This window comes from Rhincodon typus, chromosome 42, assembly GCF_021869965.1.
Source record: "Rhincodon typus isolate 14 chromosome 42, sRhiTyp1.1, whole genome shotgun sequence".
Classification (NCBI taxonomy): domain Eukaryota; kingdom Metazoa; phylum Chordata; class Chondrichthyes; order Orectolobiformes; family Rhincodontidae; genus Rhincodon; species Rhincodon typus.
This window is the reverse complement of record NC_063373.1, coordinates 8,520,536-8,539,594: the sequence shown is the minus strand read 5'-3', so window position 1 is coordinate 8,539,594 and position 19,059 is coordinate 8,520,536. Positions and strand designations below refer to the sequence as shown.

Sequence of the window (19,059 nt, the reverse complement as noted above, 5' to 3'; positions counted from 1 at the left end):
TTTGAAAATCATGTGAGATTCAGGCTGAAAGATAGGGATAAACTGTTCCCACTTATGCAAAGATAGTTAATGGGAGGACAAAGATTAAAGGGAACTTGCAAATGAAACAAATGCTGTCGAAGAAAATATACTTTATAATGCAGCTAGTGGTTAATTCTGGAATGCACTTTCTGGAATCGTGGACAAGGTAAGATCAATCAAGGCAACGAGTTGGGCGTTGCATGATTATTTAAATGCAGTAATGGCGGGTTTAAAGGGAAATGGTAGGAAAATGGCACTAAATCATAACGTCCACTTGCAGCATCAGTGCTGGCACAATGGGCTGAATGGTGTCATTTTGTAGAATAACATTTGGATGATTATTTGATATCACTTTACAGTGATCATCAGTGCCATGAATGCTCATAAGAATGCATGTGTGACCATATGGCCAAGAGAGCTGAAAATAAAAGCATTGAGATCATTCACTGATCAAACTTAGAAAAGGAATTTCTTGGAAGAGGTGCTATGTGCAATCTGGACATGGAGAGGAAATGTTGGGATGTCACAAACTACTGATGCAGAATTTTCCTAATGTGTTGATAAATAACTTGATTTTTCTCCCATCAGCGCTTGGCTTCTTAGTTTCAAATGATGTTGCCTAGCTTTAAAGTAAGTTGTTAGTTTCTTGAATGTCTGAAAAAAAGTATTGCATTATCAATATGTCTATTTATCTTTCTTGAAGCTTGAAGTTAAATTTTAATTGGCCTTTATATGCATGTGGAAGCAGAAGCCAAATATGAGAATGATACAGCAGTGTCTCCATGGAAATAGTGTGGACATTTTTCACTGGAGCACAGGAAGTTGAGAGATGACCTTTTAGATGTTTATAAAATCATGAAGGGCATAGGTAAGGTGAATAGCAAAAGTCTTTTCCCTGGGTTAGGAGAGTTCAAAACTGGAGGGCATATTTTTAATGTGAGAGGAGAAAGATTCAACAGGGACCTGAGGGAGAGCTTTATCACACAGAGAGTGGTTTTGTGTGTGAAATAAGCTGCCAGAAGAAGTGGTAGATGCAGGTTCAGTTAAAACATTTAGAAGACACTTGGACAGGTACATGAATAGGAAAGGTTTATAGGGACATAGGCCAAATGCAAATGGGACTGGTTTAGTTTGGGAAGCTTCATCAGCCTGGACAAGTTGGACTGAAGTGTTTGTTTCTGTGCTGTAACAGTCTGTGAGTCTGTGAATCTCTTGTCACAATTTTAGTGACTTATGCAATAACCTCCATGGATATTTCACGCCATTTATTAATTCTGCTCTGAATTTAGCTTGTACTCCTGCATAAATAAATGGGTTGATGCAGGAACTCAGAAGCTGAAGCATAAACCCATATTCCTCAAGAACGAATGTTGATTCACTGGAATCAGAACCTGAGAAATAAGTAACATCAGCAATTCGAACATAGAGGATTGTTACCATGAATAGTAAATAGAGTAGGATGAAATTGCAGGAGATGGCAAAAAGTAAAACAATGGACTTTCTCCGCTTCTCCACCTCCAGATCACTCTGGTGCTCTCCATTGTTCTGACCCCGAACTCTCCTGCGAGCTCTATTGGCTGCTAGAACATGTCTGACAGTCAGAGCATTGAGCAATATAATCAAAATGAATGGGAGACTAGGGGTTACAATGGATCGCATCCAGTCATATGCAGCCCATGCAGGTGATGTGTAAAATATTAATTTTGCACTACAGAACCACGGTATATTGTTAATTATGTACACAGGTTCATATACGAAATATAAGAAGGCATTTTTTACACAACTCAAGGCAGATACGATTCCTATAACCTGTGCTGCCATCATCTTAGTGCAATATCTTATTTTCAGCTTTAGACATGAAATGGCGACAAATCGGTCAAAGGTAAAAGTGACTGTTAACCAGACAGAACTGTCTATAGATGCATAAATTAGGGCAGAACGTAAACTGCACAATGGGGTGATGGAAAGGAAACTTAACGGAAAATAAATCCCAGCAATCCGGTTCAATAGGACAGCAGTAACTATGACCAGGAGATCTGTCACTGCCATTGAGATGAGGTAATAAGTGATACACCCAGAGAGACCACATGTTCTTTGAGACAGGATCACAATCACAACCAGGTTAGCTGTAACAAAAGGAAGGTGGGGGTGGGAGGGAGGGAGAGAGAGACAGAGAGAGAGAGAGAGTGAAATTATGTGGAATAAAGACAGAGAGATGGAGAGATCTCCAATGAGATCTAAACAAAAACACTATGGTTTCAAAAACACCACAAGGCAATGCAGTAGAATTGAATAAGCAAGGAAAGTTGAATCGACAAAGAATTATAGAATATGTGAAGGTGCATAATAATATACTGGGAAACTAAAATTAACCAATATTATATCTCACTGTGAATCAATATGATTCATTCCAATGTGTTACTGTACAACCAATCATTGTTGTGGAACTTGTAAGTCAACTTGATTAGAATAATCCTTAAATAGACAAACATGAACACGCAACCAAAATTTCAGTCAACACAGCAGGGATAACATAAGTTAGATGCTGGTCAGGGCCACTGATAATTCAGAGCTCTTAAGTGTACAGTGAAATGGATCTTCCCTCGAACCATTAGAAGTAGCAGATGAAGAGTTCTGATTCAGAGAAAGACTGTTCTACTGAATTCAGAAATGAAGTAACTTCATCAGTGCTGGTCTGCAATCCATGTAACATTTGATTAACTTCATCCTATAGGTGATATTTGAAATAAAAGTATTACACCATCCATTTCAGAGATGCTACCAGTTATGGTTTCTCACTCAACTTGGAAAAAGTGCTGAAGGTGGAAAGATTATACCACATTGTTAGATACTGGTAGCAGAGGAAAATCTGACTGTCAACAGTTGTCAGTCCAACACCATTAGCAGCGGATCATGTGAAAGTGGAGAATTAGATTCGAACAGAGCATCTTAGAGACTGAGAAAAAAAGGTAGCGTGCTCTGTAATGTATGGACAGTTACAATTTCATAGTCAAATGACAAGAGCTTATTGACATTCATATCTGAAGCCATACCTACGCCTAATAATGCCTGTTCAGAAAATTGATATATCAAATTCAGCAAGGAATTCTTCAGTACTTCAACCTCGCTATTTTTAATCATTTTTAGTAACATAACTAATTCACAAAGTGAATGGCACAATAATTCTTCACTGATTCTGTGATAATATTATGGTATTTTACACACAATATGCTGACAATAACACAACATCATACACTGACAACAGTTTGTTAATCACCTACTTAAATTGCATCAGCCATGTTGGAAAGCAATATTTTTACAGTGCTAACTGTAAGATAAACCACATACAGTAACGCCATCAATGATGCAGTGAGACTTGAGTTACACTGTGATAACGGATCAAGGATTTGCCAACAGCAACAGCGTCAATGGCTCAATAAAATTACATTTACACTATAATATCTTTGCATGACTTGACCATAACAGCATTGGCAGTAATACAATAGGAATGTCTTTGCACTGTAATAACAAGAAGAAAGCTTCATACAAAAACAGTGAGAATAAAAATCACACCTTATATACATGTTGAGTAGTTAGTCATAAATGAAGAAAATATAAATAACACAATGGCACAGCAGTGTCACAAGATAGTACAACTCAAAAGGGGTGAAATTATAATAGCATAAGAAAAAATATTCCCTGTTAAAGTGGTTATGTAACAATACTCAAGAAGAAAATTGTGCTACTAATACTGAGAAATTGTCACCATTTGGTAGATTCTTTCATCTAAATGAAGAATTGATAGTATTAAGGTGGGAAATGATTTTGTGTAAGAGGATAGTTTAGATGAGTTAGAGCAAAGAAAATATACTGTCAAGAAAGATAATACACATCATGAGAGGGAAAAGGAGATGTTGTTAAAATGGTACAAATGATGCAGTTCAGAGATGATTGACATAGTCACTAAGTAAGTACAAAACTTAACCTGGAATCCCGATAACTGCAATGATGGGATAGTAAATGGAAAACAGTAGACCCTTTGGTATTCCGTGCATTTCTGCCAGAAGCTCTGAGCACATTGTGTAATTCACTGAAGATTGGTGATAATTATACCTAATGCCAGGTCCCAGGGAGTTAATTAGATGGTTATTTTTCACAAGTTAATTTAGCAATAAGATTGGTGCATCTGCTGCCTGCTGGATTTTATTGGATGGAATAAAATATTTTTGTTTTCATGAGGTTTGACATGGTAATAAACTGAAAAACCAAGCGATTACTTAATAACCAACTTGTGTGATTCCTGCTGTTGCCAGGAAGGAGTCATGCCAAATTCCAAGGTTAGAAGACTGTATTGGAGTTGACTGTCTCTTTCCTTTCTAGTACTGATCTTCTGGAGGTGTGCTAAATGAGATAGATTTTGAACAGATTGAGTAACTCAGGATTGGTATCAGCAGCAACAGAACCATACTCCAATGTTATCTGCAACATTGTTACCTGGCATATCTCCACTCTACCATTCACATCGAGGCAAGGTTCAAAGAAGAGCATAGGGGTCTATTCAAGGCAAAGCTAAGAAAGAGGTGTAAAATGAGGTGAAGCTACAAAGAAAAACTATCTGCATGCCAAAGAACAAAAGCAGCGAATGAAAGACAAAGTTAAATAATCCTGCAATCAAAGGATCAGATCTAAGCTCTGAGGTCCTGCCATATCCAATTGTGAATAGTAGTAGACAATTAAACAAACTGGTAGAAGATGAAGCTCCACAATATCCCCATCTTCAACAACATAAATTGCTAGATAAGCTCAAAGTATCTGAAAAAGTTCTGAAGAAAGATTACTGGACTTGAAGGGTTAACTCTGCTGTCTCTCCACATTGCTGCTGGATGTGGTGCATTTTCCATAAATCTCTGTTTTTGTCTCAGATTTTCAGCACTGATTATTCCTTTGTTTTATCCTGAACTTCAATGTTTGGGATCCCAGCATGTCAGAGCGAACGATAAAGCTGGAGCAATTCGAAGCAATCTTCAGCCAGAAGTGCCACATGGATGATAGATATCAGCTTCCATCAAAGGTCCCAACATCTCAACTGACAGTCTTCAGTCCAGTGAAACACAATCTTTCTTATTTAGTCTACAGCAAGAGACATAAAGGTTTTATTGAAGTGGCAATACCAGCAGATGCACTTACCTAGAGTGTTTGTTTGTAAGCACCAGTGTCCTTGGAGGTGTGAGTAAAAATCTCACCACTACCACACTTGTTCTAAGAGTTTATCAATCACATTGTTTGGGCACGAGAGCTCCTCTCCACTTGCAGCTGAAGTCAACTGATGATGTGAGTTTCATAATTGGAGGTAAATTCGCGTCAGTCATTTCGTTTTCTAAATGCTAACCACTTGTGGTGTCTGAAAGATTTGTTACGTTCACTCTATGGCATGTCTCAAAATAAGCTCATCAACCCACAATGTCTAACATGTCATGAGGTTTTGATCATGAGTAATGTCCAAATCTTCAGCAGAGGACATTTTAGCTGTTGCTGGCTGATTTTATTTTAAGTAGTTGCAGATATCGAGTGAAAAAGCGAGTGATATCATTATTGATTCGGCAGAATGAAATACAACCTTGGGCATACGTATGATGAGCACGTGGGCAGTTTTGACCTCAGAGCAAGCTACCACACCAAGTTGAAACCAATAGAAGTCTTTGTATATGAAATGAAATGGCCTGACTACGAAACCCCTCGAATCTTCTGGTATTTGGACTGAAAGTCTGTCAAAAGGAAATTGAAAATATCTCGAAAAGGAGCTCAATCACGAGTCACAGACAGGAGAACATTGAAGCTAATTCGAACTTTAAACTGAAACAAAAAAAGTTGGCCTGGAATGTGGAATGTTCACGTACTGTGTGCAACGTTGGTTTATTTCAGGTTGCTACATTAGCTTTTTTTTCTACAAATCTACCAATTATCCTGACCAAAACCAACATATTTCCATTAAAATGATAGAGTGTTGAGTGGCTGAAGCAGTTTTACATTCTAGGAAGCTACCAGTCTGTATTTCTGCAGTGTCATGGTTATGTAATTTGTGCCGCATCTGAAAGGTTCCCCAGTACAAAACTGGGCAGAAACAATGGACTTCCCTGATTGCACAGGCAAGGCTTGTTGTTAAAAGTGTATGGAATTTGTTATTTTACTGCTGCTCAGCAACAATTGCTGTTGTGGAGAGCAAGAAGACATTTCCAGTTAGCTGTGGTAAGGAGTTTTGTTGAATTTCTCTCCACCCTAGTTCTGATTATCAACTGAATTGTATTGCACAGATATTTATTGTGTGTAAGGTGGACAGCCTGCATATAACCTTTCTGTAATACAATGGCTATTACAATCCTTTTAGATGTGCAAGGACTCAGTTCAAAACCTTGCAGAAGAAACATTCAATCCAGTATGTCTCCCAGTATCTCCTCATCCACACGCTTGAAGATGGCCAAATACGATATGCCATCTTTCGTTCTTTGCTTGTCACAATGTTTGAACACCACCACCTCCAAGTTCCCCTCCAAGTCACTCACCATCCTGACTTGGAAATATATCACCGTTCCTCCACTGTCGCTGGGTCAAAATTCTGGAATTCCCTCCCTAATAGCCTTGTGGGTCAACCCACAGCAGGAGGAATGCAGCGGTTCAAGAAGGCAGCTCATCACCACCTTCTCAAGGGCAACTAGGAATGGGCAAGAAATGCTGGCCAGCCAGCAAAGCCCACATCCCACAAAATGAATTTAAAAAAAAACTCCCTCCTGTGCAAGCTGTTAGGAAGGCAGGAACAGGATTAGATCATTCAGCCCATTGAGCCTCTTCTACCATTCAATGAAATCTTAACTGATATATGACCTAACTCCACATACCCGCCTTTGGCTCATATCCTTTAATACCTTTCCTTAACAAGAAATAACTACCTCAGATTTAAAATTTCACAGCATCAAGGATACTTCTCTGATGGTTGCAATTTAACTGCCCATCATGGTACCTGAGGCATGCGTCATTGAAGCAGCCATTATGGTCTAACTATGCAAGCCTCACCCGATGCATCCCAAAGAGATAAATAAACCACGTAAAGCCAGTGCTGATGCTTGGTAAATACTTCAATCATCGCCAACACTATTTGTTCGTGCACAGAATAACTGAACTTAATGGAACACCAATAAACCTCAGATGGTCCTGCTAGAAGCACAATTTCTGGTAGGTTATCGTCCAAAGAGAAATATCCATTATCTCCTGAGTTCTCAGTCTCTTGAGCCCTTGAAAGCAACAGCTGAAGGTTTTTATTTTGTTCAATAAACTTTCTGTGCATTAAGAATTTGATCAATCCACTTCAGTAGTGTCTTCTGTATTTGACAGTAAATAACTTTCCACAACCAGGATGTCTACTTTTGAGGCATTATTGTTTCTAAATTTAAACGTAATTGGGTTTGGGTGCTTTTTCTGTTGGAAGTAATGTTCATCATTGAAGTCAGGCCTGCAGTGGTTAAATATAAGCAGAGATTTTATATGATACTATTTCTCATAAACAGCACATGTGAGCTGCTATTAGCAGAAGGTGAGTTGGTCACGTCGGTCCTGTTTCTTTCATTTCAGTACGGGAGATAGCTGTTAAATGTCAGGTCCTTTCACCAATATATTCACCACCTCCTTCTGATCATCGAACAAAGAGGGGCTGTCAATTTCATATATATCATACTCCTCCTCATCTGCAATACTGAAGACAGGTTTCACCCCACCATAGGGTTTTCCTGGCCTGCCGTTACTGCTACATGCCTTTCAAACAGTGTAGCTGTATTCTCAATGATACAGGTGACCTTCTCTTTTACATTCACCTATATAAGAACTAAAGTAATTTCATTTGCTAATGACTTGATTCCTCTTCCACCACCTCGACCATCTCGGATTCAGAAGAGATTCTTTAAGAAGATTCAGATGTGAGAGCAATCCGGTGACCGGAGCCACTTTCTGGCCCATCTATATCTACATGTAGAAGGTGCTTCAGTAAAGCCATAAAGCAACCCCCCTCCCCCCAGGCTCTGGCATATTCTTCGGGCCTGGACATTAACAGCTTGGGTCCTAGGCTCTTGCCTGTGAGGGTTTGTAGTCTGGAGCCTGGAACTGTTTGAAGCCTAGGCCCTTTCCATGCTGCTGCTTCCTGAATGTGACCCATACCATCATCATTTACTGCCAGTGACTGCTGCCTTTGGGCAACAGGAGGGGGCGCTGTTGTGTGGGACCTGTGGGTTGGGCAGCAGGTCGGGATATGTCTGCCTAAGGGACAGCACTGGCTGGTGAGGAGGCCTAACGAGACTTCTTACCATTCCTTTCCCACTATTTGTGCGAGGGGTGCTGGTGGTGCTGGTTGGGTAAGCAATTGTAACTGGGGGACCCTGTACAGGGGGCCAGGGTGGTCACAATCCTTCCAAGGTGCCTCGTCGTCCTTTAACTCATCCAACTGAAAAGCTCGGGCAGTTCCTTCGAAAGTAACTAAGGTTTTTTTTGAGCAGATTTGTAGCTCGGGTTGTGGACGTCTGTCGTTGGTTGGCTTGCCGAGCTGGTTCGTTGTTCCACAGACGTTTCATTACCCTGCATCAGTGCAGCCTCCGATGAAGTGCCATTGTGTTTTTTCCTCCTCTTATTTAAACCCTGGGGTCCAGTTGAGCTGGATTACCTCGCTTCTGGTTTTCCTTCGCAATGGAGTGTACATAGGGTCTAGCTCTATGTGTTTGTTGGCTTTCTTAGTGGAGAACCAGGCCTCTAGGAATTCCCGTGCTTATCTCTGCTTGGCCTGTCCCAGGATCCTGGTGTTGTCCCAATTGAACTGGTGGTTGTCCTCATCCATGTGGATGGAGACCAGATGGTCATTTTGTCAAACCTCCCCAGCCTTTGTTCCATCTGAGCTCGGGGAGGCGAGGATGGGCAGAGCACCGCTACTACTCGGTCTGAAAGAGGCAAACACCGAGGCACGTTTACCCCTTGATCTGTCCGGCCTGGGAGGACAGTATGTTTACAGTTGAGCATGAGGGAGACGCGTGCAGGCTGCTCTGGTTCAGCGAACGGTGTACGGTGGTGGTGTCACACCCGGGAAGGAGGTGAGGCACCTCTGGGTGAAATGCCATGTCTCTACCGGCTTTAGACACAGAGGGGGCGGCCTGGCCTTGGGAGGCGGAGCAGATTTCCGAACCTCTGGCATCCAGTGGGCCCAAGGTTTTGTTCGACGTTTTAACAGCGGTCTGGTATTATTGAAGACTCGGAGGTCCCTGAAAAGGGTCCTCCTGCTGTTGACCCTGGAGGTGAGGTCCAGGATTGGAGGGGGGGGCAGTTGGGGTCAAACTGGTGACCCCGGATCACCCCTCGCACTCAGCACAGGGGGCTGGGTCTGGGGCCTGGAGGAGTCCCACAGAGTCAGACGAGGTAGAGAGAGAAAGAGACATGGTGGTCATGGACAAAGATGCCTCATCCCCTGTCTGGGGGAGTCCAGGATTGTTTGTGTCTGATGCTTGGTTGCCAGGACAAGAGTCCAGTTAGCTACGGACCAGTGGGTGTTCTCTACCGCTTCGAGTCACGCCAGCCCGGAGGCAGCAATTAGTAACCCCCGGGAGTGGACCGAGAATGTGAGGCAGCGGTGCCAAAGTTTCCTCACAGAGCCCCTCAGTGAGTCGAGTTTCACTGGTAGTGGTGGCACATACTGCAGCCACAAAGACATCCATAGCTAGCTTCAACATCAATGGCAGCGGGAAAGAGCCAGCATCACAGATTTTGTATCCGCTGGCTCCTGGGTGGAGTACGCAGTGAGCTTCCTGCTAAGAAACCCATTCCTTCAGAGGAGACAAAACTACACGGCTCTCGGAGTGGCAGGGAAGGGTCTTCCTGAGTCACCGTGCATCCGGTTCTGGTGGAACAGCTGTCTTGTTGGCGCCTCTCTTACAGCCGCAGATCTTGCGGGTGAAGGATGAGAGTGAAGGAGCATGTGCAGGCAGCTGCTCCAACTCAAGGTTCACGTTGGAGGCACGTTGCTTTCCTTCGTGAACTCCTGGATGGGACCCCTGTGCTACTTCGAGGAAGTGTCTACTCTTCTTAGCTCCATCAGCCAGGGTGAGCTCATTCCCCTCTGGGGAGATTTCAGTTGCACCTTCAAGAGGAGGGACTGGTCTGGGTCTGAGCAATGCCCAGGCGAGCCCTGGTGAAGAATCTTGCAGTCCATGCTGAGGAGGGTGACTGGGTGCCTATTCTTAAACAACCAGAGATCGCCCTTCTAAGGGCACAGAGTGAGGACAGCCCTGTACCAAGAAGGTTGGGGGGGAACATCTCTCCAGTCATGACACATTCGTCAGGAAAGGCGCATAGTCACCTCCCTAGGTTGTCCCAAAATTCCCTGAACAACTCCAAGTACTTGGCCTTTGGAAAACTGGTCAAGGGCATTGGTCAGCTCCTCCAAGCTCAGAGGGGCATCGAGCTTCTTGACACTCCCTGGGCTGACCCTGTAGCTGTTTCTCCTGCGTACCTCCGCGAGCTTCCTTGCTGGGCAGATCCTGAGGGAAGGGAGCCCTGTAACAGTCGCTCACTTGGGGCCTAATGCCCTCTGGATCCGAGGTGAGGGGTCCATCATTGGCCCAGCAGCATGAGGAGCTGCCAGCGGGCGCCATGCCATTTCTCCAGCAAGTCGAGGAAGGGGGAGCCGCGGGAGGGAATTCCCGAAGGAGCCGGACCCGCGATCTCACCCACGCTCCCAAGGACCAATGAAATGGGGGAGGCAATGGCCTAGTGGTATTATCACTGGACTGTTAATCCAGAGACCCAGATAGTCTTTTGAGGACCAGGGTTCAAATCCTGCCATGACAGATGGTGGAAGTGGAATTCAATAAATTCTTTGGAATTAAGAATCTAATGATGACCATGAATCCATTGTCGATTGTCAGAAAAACCCATCTAGTTCACTAATGTCCTTTAGGGAAGGAAACTGCCATCCTCAACTGGTCTGGCCTACATGTGACTCCAGACCCACAGCAATGAGGTTGACTCTGCCGAATTAGGGATGGGCAATAAATGCTACCTGGCCAGCGATGCTCTCATCCTGTGAATGAATTTTTTTAAAAAAATGCAGGCCCTTGAGCGTGGACTGCTCTTTGTATGAGGGGTATGCACAGAAGCCAGCTCCACATCAGGCTGACCGAGACGTGACCCTGGGTCCAGCACCACCTTCTTCGACTCGTCAATCCTGGATTTCCGCCTCTTCCTCGACTCTCGTGCCTACTGCTGACGGAAGGCTCGGGCGTGAGTCTTGCCCATGCTCCCACCATCGCCTCAAGGAAAGTGGGAGAGCCTCCCTGCTTCCTTCTCCACCTGCTCCAGATGTGACACAATGAATCCAGGAACAGCTCGTCCTCCAGCAGGAGGTGGTTAAAAATGCCAGTCGGCCAAACTCGCCCTGGCAGTGCACGGAACGAGCTCTGCCCATGCCAGGTTGATAATCGGGGAACAGCGCCTGCTGCATGGAAGGGCGTAGCCCCTCGAAATGTACAGGCGGTCAATCCTGGAAACTCCAACCCTAGGCCTCGCAAAGGCGAAGGCGATGGAATCAGGAGAAATTGTTCAAAGTCTGAATGAGCTCGACCAGGCGAAGGAGGATGCTCGGGTATATTTTCAAGGAAGTAACTGTGAGCCTTTGGACCTGTGCTGATGATGTGTTGACGTGCGGAAGGATTGCACACCCTCAATTAAGAGGAGGTGAGCAGGAAACTGGACAATTGCGGAACTGACAAAAAGAATCGCAAATAAAAATGGGAAGAGACTGATTAAGGCGTGAAAAACATTGTCGAGATAGGTTGAAATAGGTTCGGTGGGTTAAGGACAGGCTTAAAAGATGGCCAAGGGCAGACTTGTTCACAGACTTTAGGAAGAAGGTACAAGCGGACTGTGTGTGGTTGGTCGCTGAGATGGGAAGCTGTGAATAGGTTAATGACAGTCCTGGAAATAAGTGCTTGATATACAGTCATGCCTCATGGGGGTTAGAAGGAAGAGTCTGCTGGTGGGTATTCAGTCTCTGCAAGGCAGCATGCCAGATGACAACATCACCATTGTTAACAGAATCAAATATTTTTCCCAACCGGTGATGCAAGACTAACAGAATTGTAGTTTCCTCTTTTATTTCTGCTTGTGTCCTTACATAATGGGATGGCAATTTTTATTTTCCAGTCCACTTCAAAATCTATAAAGCTTTGGAAGATCACCGCTCCTCTGTCAACCTGGAGAATAACTAGGAGAGAATGCTGAATATTTGGTTTCAGGCCATGGTCATCCTCTAATTCATTAATTTCTCCAACACAAGTTTCTCACTACTAATCATTTACTTCAATTCCTCAGCATCCCTTGTTCCTTGAACCACTTATTCTGAGATTTTTTTTAGAAAAACAAACTTGCTCAGTGAAAGCAAAATAATGATTTGGCTTCTCTGCTGCATATTTGTGACCCAGGCCTCTTTCTTTCCTGTCTCTGGCTGAAACATGTAAACGTTATGAACAAAGTGAGCGATGCCTCCAGTTAAGGGGTTTCATCAATGTGGAGAAAGCAGCAAAATGTCGGTCCATCTGAGGCAGTTCCTTGTGCGAGGAACAGTGTGAAAACACCACACTCAGGAGGCATCAATTTATAATCAGCTGAGAACAGAAGCATCCTGTTGAGTCAGCAACGGATGCAAAACACTGAGGCATTAAGCTGGCTCGGTGGTTTGCACTGCTGCCTCACAGCAAGTGGGACCCAGTTTGATTCCACCCTCAGATGATTGTGTGGTGTTTGCACATTCTCCCCGCTTCTGCGTGGGTCTCCTCCCACAGCATCAAAGATGTGCAGGCTGCGATTAGCCATGGGCAATGCAGGGATAGGGGAGGGGTGGAGGGGCTGGGTGGGATGCTCTTCGGAGGTTCGGTGTGGACTCAACGGGTCGAACGGCCTGCTTCCACACTGTAGGGATTCAATGAAGCGGCAAATATGACAATGCTTAGATACTCATCCGTAATGATGTCCTTTCGTTACATTAATGAAATGAACTCATTCAGGATTTATTCAATAGTTCAATGCTCTCAGATAATGTATCGCTGTTGAAAATTCTTCCATTCTTGTTGTTTACCAGTGGCCAAACAAGTCTACATTTGCACTGTGATAATTCACTAACAACAATAGTAGCAACAACTCATTGTCATTTGCACCATGATAGGTGTGTCAGAATGCAAGCACAAAAACTGTACCAGAGCCACCATAGAGGAACCTCGAGATAACAATACATTTGTGGCTCCTTCTTCCCTTCCCTTCCTCCTTTCCTTTTTCCCTTCCTATCCTGTCCTAGGCCTGCTAGCATTATCACTGGACTGTTAATCCAGACAGCCAGATAACGTTCAGGGGTACCGGGTTTGAATCCCACCATGGCAGATGGTGGAATTTGAAATCAACAAACAAAATGTCTGGAATTAAGAGTCTAATGATGACCATGTAGTGTCGATTATGTCGGAAAAACCCATCTGGTTCACTGATGTCTTTTGGGGAAGGAAACTGCCAATCCTTACCTGGTCTGGCCTACGTGTGACTCCAGACCCACAGCAATGTGGTTGACTCTTAACTGCCCTCTGGGCAATTAGGGATGGGCAGTAATGCTGCCTAGCCAGGATTCATCCACAACCCATACATGAATAAAAAATGACATCATGACTTGGGCTCTACCAGCTTGCTGGAGATCAAGTGGCTTGTTGTAAGGCCAGAGATACAGTATCTGTTATCCTGTTTAAGGAGCAGACATCTCCTGCGCTGCCTTGATCATTGTCCACATGGATCCATTTCAGAGCGGTGCTGCAAGAAAGCAACCATTCTCTCCGTGACCGTCTCCAGATCATCCTGCAGCTGTAAGATGTTCCAAGCTCGCTGCTCTCCTCCAGTTCTGACCCATTCTTATCTCACACATTAATCAAACCACCATTAGTGAAGTACTTTCAGCCACCAAATCCCTGAGCTCTGGATTCCCTCCCTAAATCTCCTCTTTTAAGATGCTGCTTAAAATTGACCTCTTCAACCGAGCTTCTGGCTATCGGTGAAGCGCCTAGGGAGGTTTACTACATGAATAATTCAACACAAATGCAAGTTAGTTCTGTTATTGCCTTGTGTTATGAGTATCAGGAATGGCACATAACATTTTAAATCATCAGACTGTAATATCCACAGTCATTATCAAACTGCAAATTTAAACACTTTCAGTCAGGAACAGATCCAAGCTTGACCCCAATCTCAGATTTGGCAGCTCATTTCCAGCATTCCTGTTGTTCTTTCTGTCTCTAAACCCAGTTGTAAAGGAGCTTGTGTTTCATGAGCAAAAATATAGGTTGCTGAAAAAGCTCAGCAGGTCTTGTAGCATCTTTGAAGAAAAAAATCAGAGTTAATGTTTAAGTCTGATTTTTTTTCTTTACAGATGCTGCCAGACCTGCTGAGCTTTTCCAGAAACTTCTATTTTTACTCCAGATTTACAGCATCCACAGTTCTTTTGGTTTTCATTTAGCTTGTGTTTCATGCTGTTGTAATGGCCTATGAGTAAAGATGGCAAAATGGCCGCCCAGAGCTTTTTAGCTGACGCAAGATGGCCGAAAGGGGTTGAGTTACCTATAGCAGATGTTCACACCCAGACTTGTGGCCTCCATACAGAGACACTGGATGAGAAAATAAAAGAGAGAAGACAGGGGAGTGTAGTCAGGCATCTTTTATAAGGGAGGCGCAGATAAAAACCTTTGTAGCAAGTTGACGTAAAAGTTCAATTTAATACAGAGTAGAGGGGGAAACTGGACCGAATTAATTAAAACATTTTCAGGCAGTTGTAAATTACGTAAATAAGTACACACAAATATATATATTCATACAATAATAGTGGTGGTTTTAGTTTTGATATATTAGACATTAATGAATTTAATCCAATTTCTGTCTACAGGCAGCATTAACACACGTGAATTTCTGATAGAAAACATCCTTGAAAAACCTAGATAAAGGGTTTTTGGGATAGGCGAGGGGTGGCGGAGCTGGTAGCTCTTCGGAGGCTCAATGTAGACTCGACGGGTCGAATGGTCTGCTTCCACACTGTAGAGATTCCTATGCTGCTGTGTCACAGTGCCACAGACCTGGGTTCGATCCCACTCTTGGGTGACTGTGTGTGTGGAGTTTGTACATCCTCCTTGTGTCTGTATGGGTTTCCTCCAGTTTCCAAAGATGTGTGGATTAGGTGGACTGGCCATGCTAAGTTGCCTGTAGTAAGCAGGGATGTGTAGGTTAAGTAGATTAGCCTTGGGAAATGCAGGGTTACAGGGATGGGATGGGTCTGGGTGGGATGCTCTTCAGAGGATCAGTGTTACCTGCTTCCACCTGGTAGGGATTCTATGAAGTGATGCCTAATAACAACCAGCCTGAAGGTTGTAGTCTACCAAGAACCAAAAGATATGTATGATCCCACAATGATCGAGACTCTTCGGGTAATTGTCATTACATGTTAAACATACCCATATGAGTATTGTGAAATGCAACCCACAAGCATCCAGGCAGGGATTTAGTCAAATTTTTATGAGTAGCCAACCTTAACTAATGAAAAGAGGCCCCCTTGCAATGAAGATGGAGTGACAAATAGTGTAAACAGACAACCACAAAAGAGAGCAAAAGAGGTTGTAAAACATGGAAAATAAACAATTGCAGCTCAAGTGCGAATCCTTGCATCCAAAGATCAATGGAAAGGTGGCAGTGACTGAATTTCAACCTCACTAGTGGAATTTGAAGAGGTGCTGTCTTATTTAGTAAAAAGACCTGGCTTAGGATAGAGACGGTAAGGTTTATCAAGAATTAACCTTCTGGTTTAAGACCAATTTACAGCATGCAAACAATAGGGGGTCATAAAGTTCAGCTGCAAAACAGAGAGACTGTGTATGATCTCCCGGGGTGAGTGTAGGAGAAGCTGCCCCCTTATTTGTCAGCCTTCTTAAAGAGCTATAACATTAAGTGTAACTATGTAACTTTATTTTGGAACAAATTTTATAACAATTGGTAGAAATTAGCATTCTCTTGTCTCATTTGTAATAAGGTAAGTCGGGAATTTTCAAGAGGTCATCATGGTAACTAAGTATCCAGTTTATTAGCAATTAATGTGGTGTAGCTGGTAAATGTATGAGAAGGAGTATGCCAGTCAGATGCAATGTAAGATCCCATGGATGGATGATGGAAGTGTCTGGTAGATATCATGAGATTGTGGGAGGATCTAGGGCTGTCCATGGAGCTGTGTGTCATTGATTGTGTGTTTACAGGATTATAAATCAGGGGATGTGGCTAATAATGGCATCAATGTCACATGTGATTATTTTAATGCAAAATGTATAAAAATCCTTCATTTGTTTGAGGAAACAAGGGTTTCTTAGAGAGGGGCCTCTCCCACGTCACGTGGTAGAAAGCTCTGAATAAAGTTGGATTGGTTTACTAAACACAGGGCTCAAGACAACTCTTTGATATTTCCCTCCAACAGCATCCAACCTGGCCTTAGTATCAAACTGCTGTCACTAAGGACCTGTGTCCAATTTCTCTTGCCCTCAAACCCCTGCAATTTCACATGGGTTCCACCTCAGAGTGGTAATCCTGTTATCCTGTACAGTGTACCTGCTGCCCTCATTACCATCCTAGCCTGAAAGGGTGAGATGTTAAGGCTGAAGCCACCTTCACAACTGAGCTATAACGTCTGTCCGCCTGGGACGCGCTGTTCGTTATTACTATTACACATTACCCCATCTCCCTCATTCTGCAGCTATTTCCCTTTGGTTTCCCTCTGGAGGAGGGTAATCACAATGGCCATCAGCCCAGCTCCTCTGAGATGTAATGCTCTGATAATCTTCATGTCATTGCCCTTGGTCCCCTGTAAAGCAATTTCTGCTCTTATTTCCAGTTTATTATTATTATTTTTTCCTTTCATGAGTATATTATTTACAAGCTCAGTTTCTGCACCCCTTTGGCCAATTCATGCACATCAGGAGCCAGTCCTAATCGTCCATCCCTTCCCCTAACCCATGTCGGCTGTGGGATGGGCATCCTTACATCTTTCTTTCTTCGAGGCGTTTTGTCTTTTGACTTGGTGAAGGCATTCCATTTCCTGGGGTTTCAGGGGAGGCGATGACTCAGCGGTATTATCGCTGGTCTGTTAATCCAGAGACCCAGATAATGTTCTGGGGACCCAGGTTCAAATCTCACCATGGCAGATGGTGGAATTTGAATTCAACAAATATCTGGAATTAAGAATCTAATGCTGACCGTGAATTGATTGTCTGAAAAACCCATCTGCTTCACTGATGTCCTTTAGGGAAGGAAACTGCCATCCTTACCTGGTCTGGCCTACATGTGAGTCCAGACCCACAGCAATGTGGTTGACGCTTAACTGCCCTCTGGGCAATTAGGGATGGGCAATAAATGCTGCCTAGCCAGTGACACCCTTATCTTGTGAATGTATAAAGGATAAAAAACTTTTCTCCTTCCCCCCCTCCTCCCTTGATTTTTCATGCTGCACTTGACATTGTTTTATAGGCATCAGGTTCACAGCTCTCCGACTCTGAAAATTCTCAACCTTCTCCGTCAGCCGTTTCATCCCTTCTCGAAGCTTCTCTGCCTCCTTTCGCAGCTTCTGTTCTCGCTGCTGGCTGCCTGTCCAATCTTCCAACGTACGCCCTTACCACGTCAAAACCGAAAGAACTGCAGATGCTATGAATCAGAAACAGAAGTTGCTGGAAAAGCGCAGCAGGTCGGGCTGCATCGATGGAAAGAAATCAAGAGTTAACGCTTTGAGTTGAATGACTGACCCCCCCCTCCCCTTCCTTCAAACATTGCTGAGGAAGAGTCACTCACGACCCAAAATGTTAACTCGTGATTTCTCTCCACAGATGCTGCCCGACTTGCTGAGTTTTTCCAGCAATTTCTGATTTTGATATATCCTACCGCAACCATTTCTACATTATCCCTTGAGATAAGGATATCTCAAGGAGTTTCACAGGGTCCTAGGCACATATTAGGTCTGAAATCCTGGCCAAAGAAGTGGGTTTAAGGACTGTGAAAAAGCAGGAAAGTGATGTAGAAAGGTGGAGAGGTTTAAGGAGGAAATCTCAGAACTCAGGCAGCTGGAGGCATCGCCACAAATGGAGATGTACTTCAAATCAGGGATGAAAGGCATCCAGTAATGGTGCTCCATGAATGTGGCCCTGATGGTCCATGTTCAAGGTCCAAATCTGAACGTTAGGACCAGTTAGACCTAGTCCCAGAGAAACACAAATTCTAAGGAAAAATATCCTGTAAGATCTGTGCTTATTGGTACGTCAAAAAACGAGGACCAGTTGAGTCTTTTGGACTTCGTAACAATGAAAGGACGGTACAGCCGTGCAACAGGCCCTTCGGCTCACCAACCCTGTGCTGACTAAAAAGCTTTTGCCTCTGCAGTCTGAATCTTCCTATTCCCTGCCTATTCATGTATGTGTCAAAATCAGTCAAGGACGCTAACCTGAAAAAGAATTAAAGTGCTCCAGGTTTCAGTGATGCAACGAGAATGTGCTTTGAGATTTAAAAACAAAAGAGAAATCAGGAATTCTGGTTCTTCTCCACAGAATGGCCTTTCCTCATGAGGCTCTCTTTTATCCTGGTTCTCATCTGGTGTACCCCTCCCACATGTGAGCAGTTCTCATCTCACTATATCATGTGATGGCCTGTGCATTCACCATTATTCTATTCTCCTCGTCTCAAGGCTGCTACACCTTGCTGCCTTTTATTTCCCGAACAGCCTTCATAAACCGTTTCACGCTTTTGTTAACTTTAGCTGCAATACGTTTTTGCAAACTTGAGAAACTCCCAGAGATGGTAGGAACTGCCGATGCTGGAGAATCTGAGACAACAAGGTGTAGAGCTGGATGAACACAGCAGGCCAAGCAGCGTCATAGGAGCAGGAAAGCTGACGTTTCGGGCCTAGACCCT

At 43.7% G+C, this 19,059-nt stretch overlaps 1 protein-coding gene across 1 annotated transcript in view; it reads right to left on the bottom strand.

Annotated features, from left to right (window-relative positions):
* Nucleotides 1–1,236: 1,236 nt before the first annotated feature.
* The window catches only part of LOC125487580 (probable G-protein coupled receptor 139), a 21,497-nt gene continuing 3,674 nt past the window's right edge, over nucleotides 1,237–19,059 (bottom strand). Inside the window, exons 2-3 of the mRNA XM_048619391.1 lie at nucleotides 4,007–5,151; nucleotides 1,237–2,147 (exon numbers count right to left, since the gene is read on the bottom strand). Of these exons, the coding sequence (XP_048475348.1) occupies nucleotides 1,237–2,147; nucleotides 4,007–4,100 (1,005 nt within the window). The 5' untranslated portion in view covers nucleotides 4,101–5,151. The remainder of the gene's footprint in view (nucleotides 2,148–4,006; nucleotides 5,152–19,059) is intronic.